Genomic DNA, 20,310 nt, shown 5'->3' on the forward strand with positions numbered 1-20,310 from the left:
TCAGCAGCTCCCTGTTCAAGGACGGGACTCTGCAGCTGTCAGAGTGTCTGCCTGTGGGGTTATGAAGTAACTAGAAGCATGAAGGGGGCTTTTCTGTGCTGGCTCCCTAATCAGGAAGGGGATGTCCATTCAAATCTGTGGAGAAGGCTCTCACACCCTCCACCAGGCTTCTCGTGGGCATTTTCACTTCTGCTCTGAGATCATGGGACTTTTGCCCTCTCCTACCCACTTAGATTTTATTTCTTTTGGTATATCAGAGAGGCTTAGGATCTTCTCTTGTGAGTTTCTCCACCTTGGTTATTCTCCAGCATAAAGTCATTCTTCCTGTTGGTAGTATTACCCGTGGTTGCCATGGAAGTGGGGACTAATTACATCACACAGGAGGGTAGACCTGCTAGGGAACCCTCAAGGACACCGAATGATTTCAATTATTCAAATTCCCAGTAACTTCTTAGAAGACATGTATAGGTTTTGATCATTAAAAACCTTTGACTTTGATTTTGAAATTGGGATGTATTTACTGGATAATGGAATCGTAAAAGCAAGCTGCTCTTCAGCACACACTGGAAATTCTCAGAACTGGGATTTTTTTTTTAAAAAAGATATACTTCCACCATTCTGGTTTCTGCCCTCAAGAGATGAAGAAAGCGGGCACTGTGATTGCTTGGTTCTAGTTACATAAAACCTTAAGTGGACTGGTAATCCTTTGGCAGTTCATTATCAGAATCTCCTGTGTTTACCTTAAGACTTCCTGAGGGGCAAGATGGCTTTGTTGTCCTTACCCAGCTAACTCTGCTTCCTAATCCAGCTTAACTTCTGACTTCTCTGCTGAGCTTTAAGCATTCATTTAACCCAGTGTTTCTCCAGTGCCACTGGAGAGTCTAACCTACCTTAGATTAGGAAGCGAATGGAATGAATAAAGTGTTTTAAAACAAGAGGGCAACTCTTTATAACACTGTAGTGATTAAACCTGAAAAAAAAATCCAAGTAAATATCAGGGTCTGATAAATGATTCTATCTTCATTCTTGCTCAGAGATTTAGAGCAATGCTCTGAGAAAGGATCTTTCCTGTGGTACGCGGTCGGCTTAGCTAGGGCAGCTCTTCCCTCTCTAGAGTCACGTGACAAGTTATTTCCCAGCACCATTTTCTGGTCATTGTTGGCAGTCATCGTTTCTCTTTCTAATGTGGACTTGGTCTAGGGTAGAAAACGGCCAGAGAAGATTTTAGAATTTAATGGTACAACAGATATGAAGGAGGAAGAGACCGTGAATCAAAGAAGGCAGACAGACTGTAGATGGAAGAGGGAAGGAAACAGATTCTCCTCTAGAGCTTCCAGAAGGAATGCTGCTCTGCTGACACCTTGATTTTATCCCATGAGACCCATTTTGAACTTCTGACATCTACAACTGTAAGATAATTTGTATTGCTTTAAGCCATTTAAGTTTGCGTTTATTTGTTACAGTAGCGGCAGGAAACTAATACATACAGCACTACCAAGGCTCTCCCCTCCCCCCAGTCAGACTGCTCTTGTTGGGCTTCCCTGGTGGCGCAGTGGTTGAGGGTCCGCCTGCCGACGCAGGGGACACGGGTTCGTACCCCGGTCCGGGAAGATCCCACATGCCGCGGAGTGGCTGGGCCCGTGAGCCATGGCCGCTGAGCCTGCGTGTCTGGAGCCTGTGCTCCGCGGCAGGAGAGGCCACAACAGTGAGAGGCCCGCGTACAGCAAAACAAACAAACAAACAAACTGCTCTTGTACAAGTCACCAGAGAGTTCATTACTGCAAATGCAGTGATCATCTTACAGTGTCGTTCTTACTTGACCTCTCAGCAGCTTTTGACGTAGAAGACTTCCTCTTGAAACATTTATATACTTGACTTCCAGGAGACTAAACTGCACTGGATTTCCTCCTAACTCACTGGCATCTCCTTTTCAATCTCCTCTGTTGAATTCTCCTGTTTTTCCTCCCAAGTACTGAAAGTTGGAATGTTCTAAGGCTTAGCTCTGGGATATCTTCTCTAACCATACTTACTCCCTAGGTGATCTTATTTAACTTTAAAAACAATCTTTGTAATGAAGACAGCCAAATTTACGTCACCAGTCCAGCAATCTCCCCTAGGCTTATATGTCCAGCTGCCTATTCTGCATCTAAAGTTTGTTGTCTAATTGACATCTCAAACATGTCCAGACAAAACAATTTCCTTCTCCACAATCCTTGCACCTCCCCTGCCATCTCTATCCATACCTCCCCTGTGTCTTAAGCTAATAATCTTATCTCCCTTTTTTTTCTTGCCAGATATTCAGTAAATCCTGATGGCTCTGCATTCCAGATCTATACCGAGCACAAGCACAGCACGTCTGCAGACTTAGACCAAGCCTCCAAAGGATTTCACTTACCACCCTGTGAGTGACATGGGCCGGGACGCTGCTGTATCAGCAGAACATACTCTGGCTGTTGTCTTATATCATGTGGAAACAGAAGTAGATGGGAGGTGGAGTTCCCCATAGGAACCCTGACCAGGACCCTCTTCCTTTTCAGACATGGACTTTCTGGGGGATAATACTGGAGGGGCGGGGGGCTGTTTTTAACTGTGGCAAATGTTCTGCCAGAGTTCCTTCAGAACACAGCCTCTACTTACAGCAAGTTAAAAGACTGGGTGGGAGTATGTATATAGATAAAACTATAATTTAAGCTTCTTGAGGTTGGGAATCATATCTCAAATTTCTCTTGTCACCCCATGAATAATTCTTGATTGTGTATTTTTTATTTGAACTCAGCATTAGAACTCATCTGGGGGCCCAGTTTTCAAGTATATGTTCAGTTATGTCAGGAGATTTTAACCTGTGGTCCATAAATGGAATTTTGAGGGTCTATGAACCTGCTAAGATTGTACACAAAATTTTATGGTTATTTGTGCTTTCCTTGGGAAAGTGTTCATAGATTTCCTCAGATTCACAAAGTGTTCTGTTTCCTAAAGGCTGAAAACCACTGAGCTATCCAGAGATATCTAGACTGTGGGTCCTCTCTGCCCAGAAGCGCTGGGGTAAAGAACCAAGGAGGCATGGGCGAGGGGTTTGTAACGTTGAGGACAAAGGGGGGCCTTTTGGTGCTGATGTCCCCACAGGTGACCTTCTTTACTCATTAGGACTCACCTACCTCTGCCTAGCCGCCCAACAGTTTCACACCAAGCTTACGGGTGGGAGAGAAAAATCTGAGACTGGGGCCTGAATTTAGTGATGGACAACATGTGGCATACTGTGAGTGAGGAAGAAACTGGAAGGTTTAGAGTTTCCCTTGACATTTTGACTCCCCAGCAAGCCCCCAGAGAGGGCTAAAAGGCCTTCCAGGTTGTCCAATCGTGACCCACATGCCTGTCACAGCCAGGCTGGGACACAAGGGGCATAGCAGCCCTCCTGTCTATGTCATTCACTTGGCAATAATAACATACCGCTGCATGACACCATCTATGTCAATGTCTTGTATTAGCATTAACTGTTATTTGTATTATTTCAACGTTGTGTGTGTAAACTAGGCTCCACCAGATTTAAGGTTGCCAGAAGTCAAAACCCTTGTCAAATGTCCATCTTGGTGTTAACCCTTATAGCCGGTACTTAATCATTATTTTATTTCAAGTGAATAAATGACAACACATTCAATAACTAGGTGGCTGGATTTGGTATTTGCTCCGATTTAAAGAGCCAAGGCCTGTCTCTTAAGAGCAGATTGTTTTGAAATCTCCATTAATATAAATGAAGCCTTTCCAGTTCTAAAGCTCTGTGATCATGGATTGAGAGTCTTACGTGATCGTAACTATTTATGCAGTCCTCGGTAGTTTATAAGGTGCTCGTATGCACTTGCTCAATAATCGTGTACTGATCTCAAATGTAGAGGGCCTCTGGGGGGGTTCTCTGATCTCTTCCCTCTCCTTTAGGGAAACCTGAATGGTTTAGGTTGACTTCCGGAGAAATAAGTTCCCCCAGCTCCCTTCAGGTTAGGATCTGAGCGTTTCCTCCGTTACTGAGTCCTCTTCCTGCTGTTTGAATCTGTCTGTTCTGGTTCTATCTTGAGTAGTCATTTAGATAATGCCTGAGGAGTTAACGTTTTCCTGGCAAAACCTGGAGGAGTACTTTGCTATTCTTTCCCTTCTTTCTTGAAGACTGGAGAACAGCTTAGCAATAAAACAGTCCGGTTGATCTACTTTAAATAAGGCAGCCTGCCCACGGTTGATGCAAATATTACACTGATGTTACTGTTTGGTTTGAATATATAACAAGGATAGAAAAATGTCCATTAGAGTTGATAGTCAGCTTTGAACGATCTACTGCAATGGCAAGTCTAGAATGAGCTAGAAGGGTTGGGTTGGGAGGAGCCCAAAGACTTGATGAATCATGAAGGTTTTAGAACTACACTGTGTCAAAGGGGAGAGTGGTATTTCTTAATCTGACAAATCCTACTCATAAAACCCAGGGCAGCAATGCAAATGGCAACAGGGAGAATATTCCAGAGCTAAGGCTAGAATAGTAAACATAAAGACTGTTGTGAAATGAAAGAACCTTCAGGAAAGTATGACGCTGGCTGTGTACAGCAATAATTCTTATATTGTGGAAGAAAAAAAGGAGCAATACAGGAAGTGATTCATTTTAAGATCAGGCCCAGCCCTACATGGAAGCAACTAGTACCAGTGACCTCCCATCCTCACTTTGGCTGCCACAGTGGTGGTTTCTGGGTATTTACTCATTTGAGTTGTCGTGGAAGGACACTGTTAAAATGCAGAAAGTGTCAACAAATTAACCCAGTAACAGCCATTTCCATATTCTTTTATACTAGTATTTAAAAAGTCAACAGAGAGCATTCCTTGAGGTAATAGACCAGGAGTATTTGATAGTGAGGACAGAAAATGTCCAGAGTAAGGGACACAGTTTGGGGAAGAGAGATGAGATGCAGTCATGAGCACACTGGATTTGGAGCAGACACCATACGGAAGCATGGACGTTTGGGGATGACCCCGTTAGGAGCACCCAATGCTGGTTTTGCTGATGCCAACATTTTCACTAGAAATGGCTCCATTGGGAGCTTCTCCAGTTAAATTAACAGAATCACAGAAGAGTCTGTGTCTGACCCAACGCAGGTTGCCTCTTCTTTTCTCTTTTTCACTGTCGTTCCACATTTTTGGACCCTAGCCCCTTCTCTCTAAGGGATTCAGGTTACTTGATTGACCAAAAGGCAGAGAGCAGGGTCAAAAGAAACCCCCAGGTTGTGAAGGCACACGAATATTTTATGTTCTCTGTTGTATATTATCTGCCTTGCTAATTAACTGATCGATATGACATACATTATCAAGCTATCTGCTTCCAAAATTACCAAAAGTCCATATGGCTGTTTAGCAAGGTCACAAATGCTGGGCATCACCATCACAACTATTTGGAAGAAATCTAATCTTACTTCCATGTGGAAAATGGTACCCCAAGGAGGTAGGAAGCTTGTAATAGTTGTAGGAAAACTACTAGCTGAGCTAACAAAACCTTGAAAAGGTATTTGATATATGTGTTTGGCTCCAAATAAAAGACACTTTCAATACTCTGCCTTTTTATTTTAGTAACATCCAGCTCAGTCAGTTGTCCCAAATCACTTCATTTTCTTAAGTAGGGTTTTGGCTTATTAGCATACAGATGGGGATTTTGGATTTTTTTAAGTGAGAATTCTCACTTTGCTTTGTTAATCAAGCAGTGACATCCTTTTTGATTGCCTGGTGAATTATGAAACTAGACTGAACCACAAGTTCTGCACTTACTATAGTACAAGGCAAGGAAGAGTGAATTATGAGCTCAGTGGCCCCAGGCAAATCACTTAACCTTTTAGAGTTTTTATTTTTTTAATTTGGAAAAATTCAGGATTGTAATTGTTATCTAAAGAAAGTTGTATGAATTAAATGGGCTCCTATTTGAGGAACATACTTAATATAGTCTAAGTGCCATAAAAAGCCACAATATTCCCTGTGTAGGGGTTTCAGATCAACGTTAATGGGAAACTGGGAAGATGAGGAGGTGATCTGACAAAAAGAAGCTGGTAGGACGGGTCTCGGGGAGGTAGGACTTATTAAATATATAGTTTTTGGTCCTGAACTCTAAATGAGATCGGAACTTGTATACCTTAGTTAATTAATTAGTATCTCACTGAGCACATATTTAAAGTGAAAGTACATTTTTCTGAGGGGTGGGGGGCAGGGCACATGGTGGACTGAGCTGCTTTTCCAAATTGGTAACAATGTGAGTTTTAAGACAGTGGAAAAGTTGGAGGTAGAAGAAAGTCTGTGAACCTGAGGAGCCTTGATATGCTACTCCCTTGTGACTTCCCCCTGGTTTTTTTTTTTTTTTGCGGTACGCGGGCCTCTCACTGCTGTGGCCTCCCCCGTTGCAGAGCACAGGCTCCGGACGCGCAGGCTCAGCGGCCATGGCTCACGGGCCCAGCCGCTCCGCGGCATGTGGGATCTTCCCAGACCGGGGCACGAACCCGTGTCCCCTGCATCGGCAGGCGGATCCTCAACCACTGCGCCACCAGGGAAGCCCCCCCCTGGTTTTTAAATGTCATTGGCTTCACAGACTCTCAGACCTCCTTCTGAATTCCTGACTAATGTGGAAATACATTTGTAAATATTGAGAAGCGGAGCAAGTACTTTGATTACTCTGTGCGTGTGGTGCTGATGACTCAGACCTCCTTCATCCAAGGCCTGGACAATCCTGCTCCAGCTCTGCTTGTCCAGGCCACTGTTACTGGTATTCAGATACAGTGCCCTGAATAACTCAGAACAGGTTCTGGTTACTCTTCAGCCCCTCAAAAATAAATACATGAATAAAAACCCAAATGGGAAACAGAAATGTGTAAATCATCTGTGATAAATAGTTGTGATCAAGTGTTAGCTAAGAAGCTGCTTCTGAGCCGTGAGTTATTCTTTGGACATTTGGGTGGATTTTTTTGAGCTATAATTGACACGTATAGCATATTAGTTTCAGGTGTACAACATAATGATTTGATATTTGTATGTATTGCAAAATGTTCACCACCACAAGTCTAGTTAACATCCAGGGTGGATTATTTTTAAAGCTTGCTTGATTCCATTCCTAGATAGGAATTCATTACATGTTATTTGCTGAAGTTACTTCTCTTTCAGGACTGCAGGCTCCAAGAGTTTGCTTGCCCTTATGGTTTCATGTCTTTTCAATAACTTCATAAGCAACTTGGCAAAGAGTCTTGCCTGGACATCCCATCTGCTCTCTGTATCTCCAGTTACAGCACCGCTTTTTGTTCATTTCGTATTCTCAAAGTGTTCTTTAAATAAATAGCGACGGGATGAAGAGGGAGGAGTGAACGGGATTTTGGGGGTTGAGGAGCAGTCTGGAAACATAAATAAGGCACTTGGAGTTCTCAGAACAGAGGTTATTGCCGTTCTGTATTCACTAAATTTTCCTTTCACTCACCATTGCATGATTCAACCACACTGGAAAGATACCATCTAGGGCCTTAGGGTAAACGAGTTCTCGATCGTAGAGAAAGAGGATCCAGAATGACAAAAATACAAACTGGAAAATAGAACACAACAATAGTATCATTAGGTTTATCTTCAGTGAGTGCTTCCTAAGATAATCAAGGAAACGTAGCAAAATAAAAATAGATGCCAGTTTTAAAGATACATTCCTATATATACATAATGAAATACTAAATGAAGGAAAAAATTATTTATTGTAGAATTACAATACCCAGTCTCTGGGGATTTCAGAGAGTTAGGGATCAATTATTTGTCATTGTGGCAGGCAGAGAGGATGTAGATAAATAGGATTCGCAGACCATTTCATTTTAACCAATGACTTCTCTCTTCTCTGAGCTTTACCAGGAGTGCTGAGAGCAGCCACATGGCATGGCTTGAGTCTTCCACTTGCGTTGCCCACTCTCTAAATAGGCATGGCAAGGGGAAGCAGGAAGGCTGGGGCGAGGATAGGTGACAAGCTCCCAGGGTAATTCACAAGCTAGTTAACAGAGAGTTGGATCTCCCTATTGCTCAGAACTTTGGATTGATCCCCATCCTCTTGTACCCCTTGGCTGTCTTTTCAAAGTGTCTGTCTTCCATGCTACAAAATCAGTGGAGAGATGGGAAAAAATAACTATTAATCTTCTAACGATCTTCTTAAATTCCAAAGGCTCAATTTCTAAGTCTTAAACAATGAATAAACTCCACTGATACAGAAAAAACTTAGCCTCTTTAGAAGATTTTTGGGGGTGGAGGAGGAGGTGTCCTGCAGAGTAAAACTGGAATGCCAGTACTCACTCCGTTATCTGAGAGCTCATTATTAGTGTTTGGAGAGTTTCATTTTGGATTTAAGTTTGAGGTCTCAATACCATGGGAAGTGGAATGATGACGGGTAGAAAGAGGTAATCATTTCTAATTATAGGCCCTGCTGGGCAGCCCATGTGCCTGGTCTCAGTTTGTTTCCATTCTAACTAATGAATGAAAACATGCGCAATGTTGTAGAAATGTGGACAGTATCAGCAACAAGCCGACTGTCCCTTGCATATATATGTCTTGCTTCTTCCCAATGTCCATTCGTTCCACAAAATGCGTGAATCACCCGCCATGTGTCCCACACCAGATATTTCAAACAGCCTCTCTCTCCTCCATTTCAAAGTGTCAACTTTGAAAGTTTTCATACCTTTTTTTTTAATGGTTTCCACTTGCAGAAGTAACAAATGCTTATTGCAGCAAGTGAAACAAGATGTATGAAAGGGATATTAGTCATCTGCCTCCTCAGCAGCCTCCATTCCCATCACCCTGATGGAGCCAAGGTCATCGCAGTTGTATTTTGGTTAAGAAAAGTCCTTCAGACTTCCCTGTTAGGCAGTAATAAGGATCTTGTATCAAACGTTCACAAAGGTACAAAAGCTAATGATAAATCTTGTCAGTTAATGTGCCTTATTTCCCGAAGACACTGGGCAGTGCTATGCAGTCCTCAGGCCATTTATGCAAATGCAGTTGCCCTGGATTATAATAATGGGCTCCTCGCTGCCCAGGAGAAGTGTCAGTCCATATGACATGTGTATTATATTACCTGCACATCTTTGTAAACTTACTGCAGATATCGGAAAAGCCAGCGTGGTGAAAAGCAGGTCTCTGAAGGCTGTTATGAACTTAATGTCTTTTTTCCCTTTAGCTCTTTTCAGCACATCTTCCAGACAGGCCACCCCGTAGAAAAGGGCCTGCAAGAGCTAAATTCATTACAACAAATGAGGACCTTTTCATTTCCTTTAATTAATACATTCTTCACTGACATGAAGCACCATCCCTCTGGGAGCAGTGTTGATTTGAGAAGGAGGGGCCGCTGGCTGTTTCGGTTGGGAGCCAGTTCGAAGGTTGGTCTTGCAACTTGCTGGGCCCTGACCTTGATCACTAAAACCGATTGTGTAAAGTTGTTTAGGGGATAATAATGTGTACAGTATTTAGCATAATGGACTTGAGCTAAAATGGAAACAGAATAGAGTCAGCTTAAAAGGAGAATGTAATGAGATAGATAGCTTGGCTGCCCAGAGGTGGGAAAAGCCAGATAAACAGCACAAGGGCAGAGCACCAGACACAATGGTAGATATATTCTGGCCTCTTCCTAGGAAGAAAAAAATGTTTAAGTGCCTAGTGTTGCAATCTCATTAGAGAAGCCAGAATCAGCGTCAAGAGCCCCATGAAGGAGCTCTGTGCTCTCCTGAGGGAGACCCACAACATGGCACCTTGCCTTGCTGAGGGAGAAGCCAGAGGAGAAGGCCTCTGAGGACCTCACAGAGACAGTCTGTGTGAGGGAGTGATGTAAATCCACAGGGCTACACAGCAAGCCGTGGGCTCGGGTGCATCTCTAGGTGTCTGAGGGCCTTGCAGGTAAAAAAGAAGCAGGGCCTTTTTCAAGGACACAAGATCACAATCAGAACAGACTTTGTGCATTCTTACAGTGTTCCACAAACCCACGGCTTCTAATTTAAGGGTCACAAGAGTACAGAGTTGGAGTTGGTTTTGAGTTACTGCTTCAGAATCAATCCTATTCCTTGAAAGCTCTGACTGGTATAAAAGGAACAGCCTGGACTCTGCTGTGAGTCTGAGTCAGACAAGTTCTGGAACCTGGGCATCTGGACTAATGATCAACCAAGTCGGCTTTTGGGGAACAAGCTCTGAGCTCTGAACCCTAGGAAACCTCTCGCAGGGTTGGCCTCCTGCCACTCCTCAGGCTGAAGGGTGGGCAGGAGAGGACACAGAGGTGGATTAGGCCAGCGAGGTCCCCACGGGGGTCCTCAGACCAGCAGTACCAGCATCACCCCAAAGCTTGTTAGAAATGCAGGCCCTCAGCCCCACCCCAGACTATGGAATCAGAATCTCTGGGAATGGGGCCCAGGAATTTGTTTTTCAATAAACTCCCAGGTGCTCTGTGTATATGCTAAAGTTCTAGAACCACTGCATTAGACATAAATTTATCACTTAAAAATCTTACTGACTACTCAAAACTATAATAGCTGACTTTTTTTTTTTTGTAATAGCTGGCTTTTATTGGTTTCTTGTTATGTGCTGGCCACTGATCTAAGCTTTTAATTTCTTATAACAACCTTATGAGGTAAGTCCTATTATTCCTTCCCCACTTCCCATTTTACAGATGAGGAAACTGAGGCACAGAGAGATAAATAAACTTGTCTAAAGTCTAATGGTTGATAAATATCAAGGCCAGGATTTGAAACCCAAAGTCTGCTTCTTGAGCCAGACTTTAAAAAAACCACACACACCATGTGACGTGTCAGGTTTCTAAGAATAAGGATAAAGCACTGTGGGAGTTCAGAAAAAGAGACCATTATCTCCAGGTGGGAGAATTAAAAATGACTTCAAAAAATACCGATGCCTGATTCTCACTCCCAAAGATTCTAATTTAATGAGTCTGGGGGTGCAGCCTAGCCTTCAGGATCTTAAAACATTCTCCCAGGTGATTGTAATCAGGGCAGCCAAGGTTGAGAACCACTTGCCTAGAGGAACTTCCATTTGGAAATGCAGACCTGGTAGCCTCCAGGGAGGCGGGGCTGCGGAGATGAGCCCACATGGTGGGATGAGGTTTCTAAAGAGAGGACAAAGGGAAGAGGAGAGAAGTGGGAAGCGAATGCTGAGGAAATGCCCTCCTCTAAGGGACAGAAGGGCTAAGGGGGAAGCAAAGTAGCAAAGAATGATCAGATGGTAGAAAATCAGGAATGTGCAAGAACCCCATGGCCCTGAGGGAGGAGGAAGCTTCAAGCCAGAAGGGGCCATTCCAGGGAGGGTGGGCTACAGTTTTAAATGCCATGAAGAGGCTGCCACCCCAATACTCGTCGTTTACTTTTGCCGTTGAGCGCTGAGCGCTGCAGAATTGGAGTGCAGTCTTTGCACTGAATGCTAGGAGAAGTCTCCTTCTCTCCCCTTCTTCCCCAGCAGCTCTCAGCTCACCCCTGAGGCCATAGCAGGCAGCTGCTGGAGCTAGGAAGGGCAGACGAGGGGCCTGGGCCCCAGTGAGGAGGCCTGCACCTTTCTATCAACACAGCAATTAATCCACACAGCAATTAATCTCCCACTGAGCGCTGAGTGCCTGCCAGGTTTTCCCTCCTTGGGGAGAGGCCGCCTCCACCCAGCATGTGAAGTCCCTGTGACCGCTTTCCTTAGCGAGAGCTTCCTAGCGTCAGCATGAGTCAAGCTCGTCCTGACTTTCTCTTGCCTTTCCCAGTCGCAGAATGTGGAAATTGGACTGGGGAAAGAACACATTACTCAGAGCCTCCGTGGCTTCTCCTTCACCGATAAAAATTTGCTCCACACCACAAACTTGCCAATCACTTCTCCCCCTCTCCCCTCAGCTCACACGTTATTTCACAGGCATATGTCACTTTGGAGAGATGCCAGCTGTGTGCGTGAGGCAGCCTTGTCTTCATCGATGTTAACCCACGTTGATGCGCCATCATCTGTGTCAACAAGGAATATTTATGAGCCCCTGCATAGGAGCCCGGGGGGGGGCGCTAGGGTGTTGCCAAAAGAAATAAACAGGCGAGAACTAGGGCATAGAGGATCCACACAGCAGAGCTGGCGAGCAAGGAGAGGGAGGTGGCATGGGCTTACTCAATGGGGAGGCCTCCTGCAGGGCCTCAAGGGCAGGTTTGCATCAGCTCACAAAACCAGACACTGGTCTGCTCATTCTCTAAGGACAGTACACGGGGATGTTTATAAGACACTCACAGAAGGAATAGTCAAGGGGGAAAATGGCAGCTGTTAGGGACTGAATTGTATGCCCCCAAAATTCATATTTGAAGTTATAACCCTCAGTACCTCAGGAAGTGGCTGTATTTGGAGACAGGATCTTTAAAGAGGTGATTAAGTTAAAATGAGGACAGTAGGGTGGGCCCTAATCCAGTAGGACTGGTGTCCTTAGAAGAAGAGGAGATTAGGACCCAGACCCACACAGAGGGTAGACCACGTGAAGACACAGGGAGAAGGCAGCCATCCACAAGCCAAGGAGAGAGGCTTGTAGAAACCAGCCCTGCTAACAACTTGATCTTGGACTGCTGGCCTCTAGAACTCTGAGGAAGTTTCTGTTGTGTAAGCTCCCCAGTCTGTGGTACGTTTTTATGGCAGCCCCAGCAAACTAATAGAGTAGCATTGAAAGAAGATAGCAACAACTGGCCTTCTTTTACGACTCTTACAGCAAAATTACTGTTTACATTTCTCAACTATCTGGGCCGCTCAGAAAAGCAGAGTTAACGGTATCTTCTTGGTCAGGGTTTACTTCAGAGTTGCTGCTGTCTAATTTAATTTTTTTCTACCAGTTCTTCCCTAATTCCATCTATCCTTTCTTCTGAAATACTGCTGATCTAAGATTGTTAGCTGTCTTCCATTTTTGTTGCTAGCTGACAAACTTCCCACCTGGGAGAGCTTAATTTACATTTTTTTAATAACTAGTGCAACTTGAGAAACCATAGCTAAAGGATGTTTCGTTTTTACATTCATATGTCTTCACAAAATTCACAACAATCTTGAAAACACAGAAGCTTAACCTTTCTAAGTCGTCAAGTTTATTTTCCTTGCTCTAAGCCAGAATCCTCTTAAACTATCCCAGGAAATGAGAATTTCTTCATTTAAAAATAATTCCAGAGAGGGAGATTCCACAAGTTTCCTGAGCAAGACATTACAACTCTGACTGAATGAGTCAAGTAATCCAACGCCCAGCTTAGCTCTCTGTGCCTGACTCAGACAGGCCGGGACTTTCTCAGGTCTCGCCTTCAGAATGATGCAACACTTGCAGTGGAGATTAATTCAGAATAAAATAGCAAATGGGGACTCATTGTGATGAGCATTTTGTATAACTGTGGTGGTAAGGGTGGTGGCATCTGGGACAGGTAGAGGAAGTTTGTCAAATATATCTATATTATATGTAATATTATATTTCAGACATTATTCACGTGCATTGAGCTTATGAAACAGATGAAAGAATGAGATCAAGAACATGGGAGAAGAACTGATATGAAGAACACAAGAAAATAAAGAGAAGAAACTAAGAACATTGAGGGACAGGTTGGAAGGAAGATTCGTAAGAATGCTTAGCCAGTGTTGTATAGCTGATAACAGCTGGCTTCAGTGTAGCAGTAGGATGGCCGTGCGGTAGGCTGTCTTACGGGTGGGATGGGGTTCTCTAGAAAGTGGCTCTTACCAGTTAAGAGTTACGTTCTGATCATTTATTCATGCAGCCAACATTCACAGAATGTCTCTTAGGTGCCAGAAGTTAGGCATAATACAGACCAGGGCAGGTTCTATGTTAATATGTCTTTATTAGGAAGAAGAAGAGGCAGCAGAAGAGGAGGAACCTTTTCGGTACATTTACCATTTTACGTTTTGTAGGCCAGGTTCCTTGGGAAACAGAATCTGAGATGCTGAGATCTGCCTGAAGGGTGTTCATGGAGGAGTGCTCTCAGAACATCCATGAGAAGAGAGAGGGAGGGAGGGAGAAGGACTGAGCACCAGGAAAACCGGAAGGGCAGTACAGTTGCATGGGATCAGCTAATCCCCGAAGGAGCCCTGGAGTTGAGCTGTCCCTTCAGAGTTGTCCTGGAGCCCAGCCTTTGTAGCCCAGGTCAACCAGTCTTTGCACGCAGCAACCTCAGGGAGGTCTCAAGCCTTGGTCCAGGTAGCTCCCTTCTGCTGAGGACAGTTGTGGGATGAGGGCTCAGTTATGAGTCACCAGCAGCCAGCACCCCTTCTCCCAGGAGCTGGGGAATGAGTACCTTGATGCTGAGGAGGTAGGGGAACCTGTGTGCCACACCACAGATCCACTACATATGAGGCACAGAGGAGTTAGGTAACTCACTCAAGAGCATATGGCAAGTGAGTGGCACCCAGGCAGTCTGGCTCCAGAAGCTAGGCCTTCGATCACTAATCTTTATACTGTGCACAATGAACCTACCAAAATGCTGTCATGGTTACTCAGTAAACCACAGCTGTTTTATTTCGGGTGCTGGTGGTGACTCTTCCCTTCTCTCAGCCCTCATCCTTTCAACTATCTGAGAGGTAAAAACAGTGATCTTAAGCATTTTTGTGGAATAGACAGTTAAGTGTATTTCTGAGTCTGCTGAGCTTAAGAGTTCCACAGATGAATATATTAACCCGATGATGGAAATTAAAGGTTGGCCCCAAGTATCGCAGTGGGTTCTATATACTATAAATGGATCTCTGTCTTCTCACTGTTCATGGGCTACCTTGGAGTTTGAACGATGGAACGTCCCCAAGGATCTCTCTTCCCCTGGCCCTGCTTTGCCATCCCTGAGGACCTATGTAATGAAGTGGCTGTTGTCATCCTGAGAGCTTGACGATAATAAGATCAGAGCTGCCTGCGGCTTGGGCAACTTTATATGAAGAGGGGAGGGCAATGTCATGCCTCTGTTGGTGAAGTGGGGGGAGGGAAACAGGGAGGGGCCCGCCCAGAATCTCCCCTGGAGATCCCAGTTATGAGGCACCACCTTTAACCATGTTTCAGAAGGAAGTTTACTTTTAAAAAGAGGAAAACCCAGCAAACTCTTATGAATTCTGCAAGCCGATTTCAATTGTAGCTGAAAAATTCCTCTATCCCCTCTCCCCAGCTTGCATTCCCTGGGGTCAGGGACAGTCCCTGGGTGGAAGTGGAGTGGATGGAGAGGAGGGAACACAACATTGTGGAAGACCCAGGCACTGGAAGCCTGAGCCAACGTGAGCACCCGAGGATGTCCACAGCACTGCCTTGTCTCCTTGCCCAGCTCCTGGGGGCTACCGCATTCAGCAGGATTCACTGCCCTCTGCCTGAGCTTGCAGACTCTAGCTCTAGGGCTTCCCCAGTGCCTGAGGGCATCCACCTAGGCAACTATTATATAGGGAAAGCATTGACTCCACAGTGGTCCTCCTCTAGCTGGGAAGCTGAAGTGTGAAGCCTGTGGAGGGAAGTACTTGAGCAGTGAGGCAGTTGGGTGACCCTTGCCTGAATCCATGACCTACCACCCATGGTGCTCAGTGAGGGGACTGATGTCCCCCAAAATTACCCTCCCCTCTGCACCATCCCTTCTGTACTGAAAGACGAGATGGCTAGAAGCTCACCAGCACTCTCCTATCTCCTCATTCCGTTTTCCACTTCTTACACCATTCTGAGTGCTTCCCTTACGTCCTTTTGTCCCTTACGGTCACTCTGTGGTTATGCACTATTTGACAGATTTGTAAATAGAAGACAAAGAAATACCCAGACCAGGGTCAGTAGGAGGTGGAACTGAGGAACCATCCCAGAGAGCTCATGACCCTAGAGCTCCTGCTTATGCCCACTAAGCTATACTGCCTTCCCTCCCAGCAGGGAATTGGCTGCCTCTTCCCTGGGGTCAGTTTACTCCCTCATTAGACAGAGACTCACCTCTCTCCTCTTCTTCCTTTACTCTCCTTAGGCACTAGGCAGGAATTGGTCGCCATTCCTCAGTGGCACCCCCACTAACTCACCTCATGCCCCAGGCATCAATCCTTTGAAGCCCCTGGGGTAGCTTCAGGAGGAAATGGGGCCCACTTAGAATGCTGACTTGGATTAAGTTGGACTTTGTTCTTAGGGGCCATGACAGATATTCAGCCAACTAGAAATGAAAGCTGTTTAAAGGGGCGGGATGTAAATTTCCTGGAAAGCAGGATGGGGTACTGACTTCAACATGTTTACATAAAATAAATTTAAGAGTGTTATAGCAAGTTATGAGACCTCTGTGACTTTATAAACGCAACCATTAACTAATTATTCGTTAGTTAACACTAATTAGTCATTAGGAAACACAACCATTAATCAGCCCACAAGACCTCAAGAGCTAGAAATTTTAAGGCGCAGTATTTCACGTGATGTCACGTATTTGAAGTCTGACCTTAAATCGATCCTCTAAAACACATTCAACCCATCTACACCAGTTGGAAAACGTTGCATTAAGTCACAATTTCAGGATGACACCTAACAGCAGAAAGGAAACAGCCATAGGGAAGCCCCTCTCTGCCCATTTCAAGGGCCAGAAGATGTCAGAAGAGACTATACTGCTGAGGAATACAGAAAAGTGAGGTCAAGTCCAGTCAACATACCAAGGCACCCAGCTTTTATTATGAGGATAATCTGCGCCAGCCACTGTGGCAAATACAGTGTAGAATCCTAGAACGTCAGGGCTGGCAAAGACTTAGGAGACAAAACTCCTGTTTGGGAGCCACTTACAATTTGATTGAAATGTTGAGAATCACATGTGGGTGGAAATGAGAAAACAATACTCTACATAAATAAGCGGAGACTGAGAGAAGCCGTAAAAATTCAGGGAAAGGAAAAAACGAATTTGGGCTAGAGTTGCTCAGCAGAGATTTTAAGGAGAATATGGGATTTCAGGTGGTCTGTGAAAGCAGCAAGGTGGTGTAGAAGCAGGTAGGCCTTTCATTCAAGGATAGTGTGAATATGGGTAGAACAGTGACAGCAAAAGCCTAGGGACCAACACTGGAGAAGACACAGGCCTTCCTGGAGAATAGACCAACCTTCCTAGGGAGGCGAGCGCCCGACGGCCAAGTAGGCAGGTGAGCTCTTAAATCAGGAGTTTAGATTGGTCCTGTAAGGTAGGAGGGAGCCCCTGTGGTTTCTTGAGTAGCTGACCACACTTCTCAAGCAGGCTTATGATGTTTGAAGCGAAACAAAACCCAGAACAGTTCTTTGGGAAGATTAATCTGAAATCTGAGTGATGGATGGACTGTTAATGGGAGGACAGTGAAGAGGTGATCTGGTCATCTAGGTACCAACTAATAAACACCTACAATGAGAGGGGCAGTAAGATTGGGGAAGAAGGGATGAACCTAGTAAGAGGGAAGACATAGGATTTGGTGGCTATTAGTCAGGGAGTTAACACTAGGAAATAAGTATCCTGGACAGATGAGTGTCTTTTTCCATTCTTGGAAATATGGTGCCTCTGGGACATGTAACCGAGCTATAATTAAGAAGCCAGGGTGATGGGGTTTGGGAGTCAGTGATGAATCTGCTCTTAGCCATGCTTAGTGTGAGGGAGGACAACCATACTAGAATTTGGATTTGATTAGATCATCAGTCCTGGCTGACACTGCTTTCTTTACCTTGACTATTCTTAATGTGAAGCTAATAGATACATCAAGCTGAGACTTTTACTGTGTGATTCTAATTCCACAAAATCATTTTTTGTTATTTTCTATTTACTTGTTTTCTCATAAAATTCTATTATTGAAACAAGCCATCACCTTGATATTTTTCAGGCACAGTAGAACTGTATTCAGGGCTCAAATCTCAAAATCAAAAGCCAGCAAGTTACCAGAGAGGAGGAAGCTGAGCTTCCAGGCTGCTTTGATTTGAACCTTCTGAATTTCCTCTCCTTAGCATTACAGAGAGTCATCTTCTTTTTTTTTTTTTTTTTTTTGCCATGCATTACCTCTGCCTAGGATTATGATGCCAAAGAACTGGAATATTTTGTCTAGTTTCTGAAATCAGATGTTTATACGGTACCCTGCATTTAGGTTAAAAATCTCAAAACTTTAATTAGCATCCCCAAAGGCTGCAGCATGTTTAGCTTTTAACTCTAAAAATAATTTTACATATTTCCAAAACATTTTTTAAAAACCTATTTTTCTCCCATTCATTCACACTTCATCACTTCATTCATCAGATTGTGGTCAGCTGGGCTAGGGAGACAAGAAAGGATCAAGTGATGTGATTGGTTTGTAAATAGTTGAAAATGTGTATTTGCCATTTGGTTGGGTGATTTGTCCTTTAAGATGGAGCCTGAGCCTATAAAAAATTGAAGTGGGATCCGAACATGGCAAAATGTATTTGCTTTTCTTAGATAAATCTGTTAGTCTGTGTGTGCTGTAAAAGGGCATTATTCCTCCACTGGAAACTGCACTTCCCACGCAACATGCACCACTCTGCCTTCCCTCACAGACTTCCCCAAGCAAAGTTCAAAATTCCTCCTGCATATGTAGTCAGTCCCATGGTGAAACCATTAGTTTAGTTCCCCACTTGGGCTCATCTGAGAAGAACTTCAAGACAAGATTCTTTTCAAAAGAGCATTTAACAAGTAGCACAAAAGGTAGCTATGGATAACTCCCAAATGGGGTTTCTCAGAGCAAATTGTCAAGTAAAAGAGAATGCCAAAACTCACAAACAAACAGTGAAGAAGAAAGACAAATATTGGAATGTTGTACTTGATAAAATCCAAAGGTGTTATGTGTAGAGGCACTGATATTACAGGCAAATAGCTTGCTTCCTGATACAGCCGAATGGACTTACCAGGTTAAGGAATGTTAAGTACTTCCATTGTCCACCATTCAGAAAGACTGTGGATTTCCGCGGATCCTCTCCTTGTTGTGAGATATAAAAATTGAGGAAAATATACCAGCTCAAAACAAAAAAGTGGTATATGCACGTAGAAGTCCTCGTCATGGCTAGCTCTGACCAGGGGACTGTAACGGTCTCAAAGTAGCTTCCCTCTGGCGTACTTCCGCAGGTGACAGCGGAAGTCCTATGGCAGGCCGGGCCAGAGAAGGAGAACTGTGTAACACACCCCTCTGGGATTGAGAGTTCCAACATGGCTGAATTTTGCTTCTCTCATAGGCTCCTTTCCTGATAAACGTGGGAGACAGGATTATTGCTGATTTTCAGATGCCTTCACTTAGATAATAGCAGGTAATCCGCAAATTTGCATATGTTTCAGTATTTAGGCTTTGAAGAGGGCAGGGAGCAATGTAAGAAGTGCACTTTGCACTATTTGACTGGGTCGGGGCATGATTAAATGACCTTATCGTTAAGTACCAGAGAACTCTAATGAAAATACCTACCGTCATGGTCGTATTTTCTTTTCTTGGGGGCAGAATAAGGAAGTTGCCATAATATATCTTGAGAGAATGAGAAGCAGGTTGACAGACCAGGAGGGAGAGATTGTGGGTGTGTTTATCGCATGGAGGGAAGTAAATATTTAGAAAGGGGAAGGGTGTTGTAATCTTGCTCCTAAGGTCTCTGAGGCCCTATCAAATCTGAAACAACCTTTGATCCTCTAGGGAGCAGCCCCAGCGTTTCAGTTAGTTGTTTCCCCCCCCCCCACCCCCACCCCCCACAGTTTTTTATCTATACTCTAGAGAGCCAAGAGTTACTGAGAGCTGTCCCAGACACTCCATTTAAACAGGCATTTCTGTTCCCTTGGAGGGAAGAAGCATAGCAAGTGGTCTGTGGCCAAAGAATCAGGAAGAGGTGTGTGGTCACTACCCCAATATACCTGAGTTCAGACACTGCTGAGAGAGGATGAGGGTCTCTGCATTGCCTTGGAGAGGACAAGAGTATGCTTAGGCTGGGCAAAGTTGTCAGAACCGGGCCCTGCCTCAGGCTCGACAGAAGGGACCTTGTGACATCACCAGCTTGTTTCCCTGGGCAACTGACTCAGAGGGTTTTGAGCAGATCCCCAAGGGAAATGCTCCTGATGCAGTTATGTAAGTCTGTAGGTGGTGCTGTTCAGTGATTTAATCAGGGTTTACAAGTACTGGGAGAAAGAACTGCAGGCTACACATGGAGTACAAAACAAAAACAAACCTACCTCCTAAGTCACTGGATCCCAAACATCAGGAACTGTAAACGGGGGTAGAGCAAGCCTGAGCCAACAATATAGGGTCTGCATTGTAACCATTCCCAAAGGAGAGGATGGTCTGGGAAATGAGAGACGGAAAATGCTGTACACAACTCCACGGCCTAAGTTAAAATGG

General features: G+C 44.4%; 1 protein-coding gene across 2 annotated transcripts in view; it reads right to left on the reverse strand.

Moving 5' to 3' along the window:
- Positions 1–19,153, reverse strand: part of ADTRP (androgen dependent TFPI regulating protein) — a 71,937-nt gene extending 52,784 nt beyond the window's left edge. The window contains exons 1-3 of one of the 2 annotated variants that reach the window (XM_060023639.2): positions 18,848–19,148; positions 9,120–9,254; positions 7,475–7,576 (exon numbers count right to left, since the gene is read on the reverse strand). In XM_060023639.2, the coding sequence (XP_059879622.1) occupies positions 7,475–7,576; positions 9,120–9,254; positions 18,848–19,147 (537 nt within the window). In that variant the 5' untranslated portion in view covers position 19,148. Of the gene's footprint in view, positions 1–7,474; positions 7,577–9,119; positions 9,255–18,847 lie in introns of both variants that reach the window. The other variant, XM_060023640.2, reaches the window with a different exon arrangement.
- Positions 19,154–20,310: the final 1,157 nt, after the last annotated feature.

The sequence above is a fragment of the Delphinus delphis genome, chromosome 10, assembly GCF_949987515.2.
Source record: "Delphinus delphis chromosome 10, mDelDel1.2, whole genome shotgun sequence".
Classification (NCBI taxonomy): domain Eukaryota; kingdom Metazoa; phylum Chordata; class Mammalia; order Artiodactyla; family Delphinidae; genus Delphinus; species Delphinus delphis.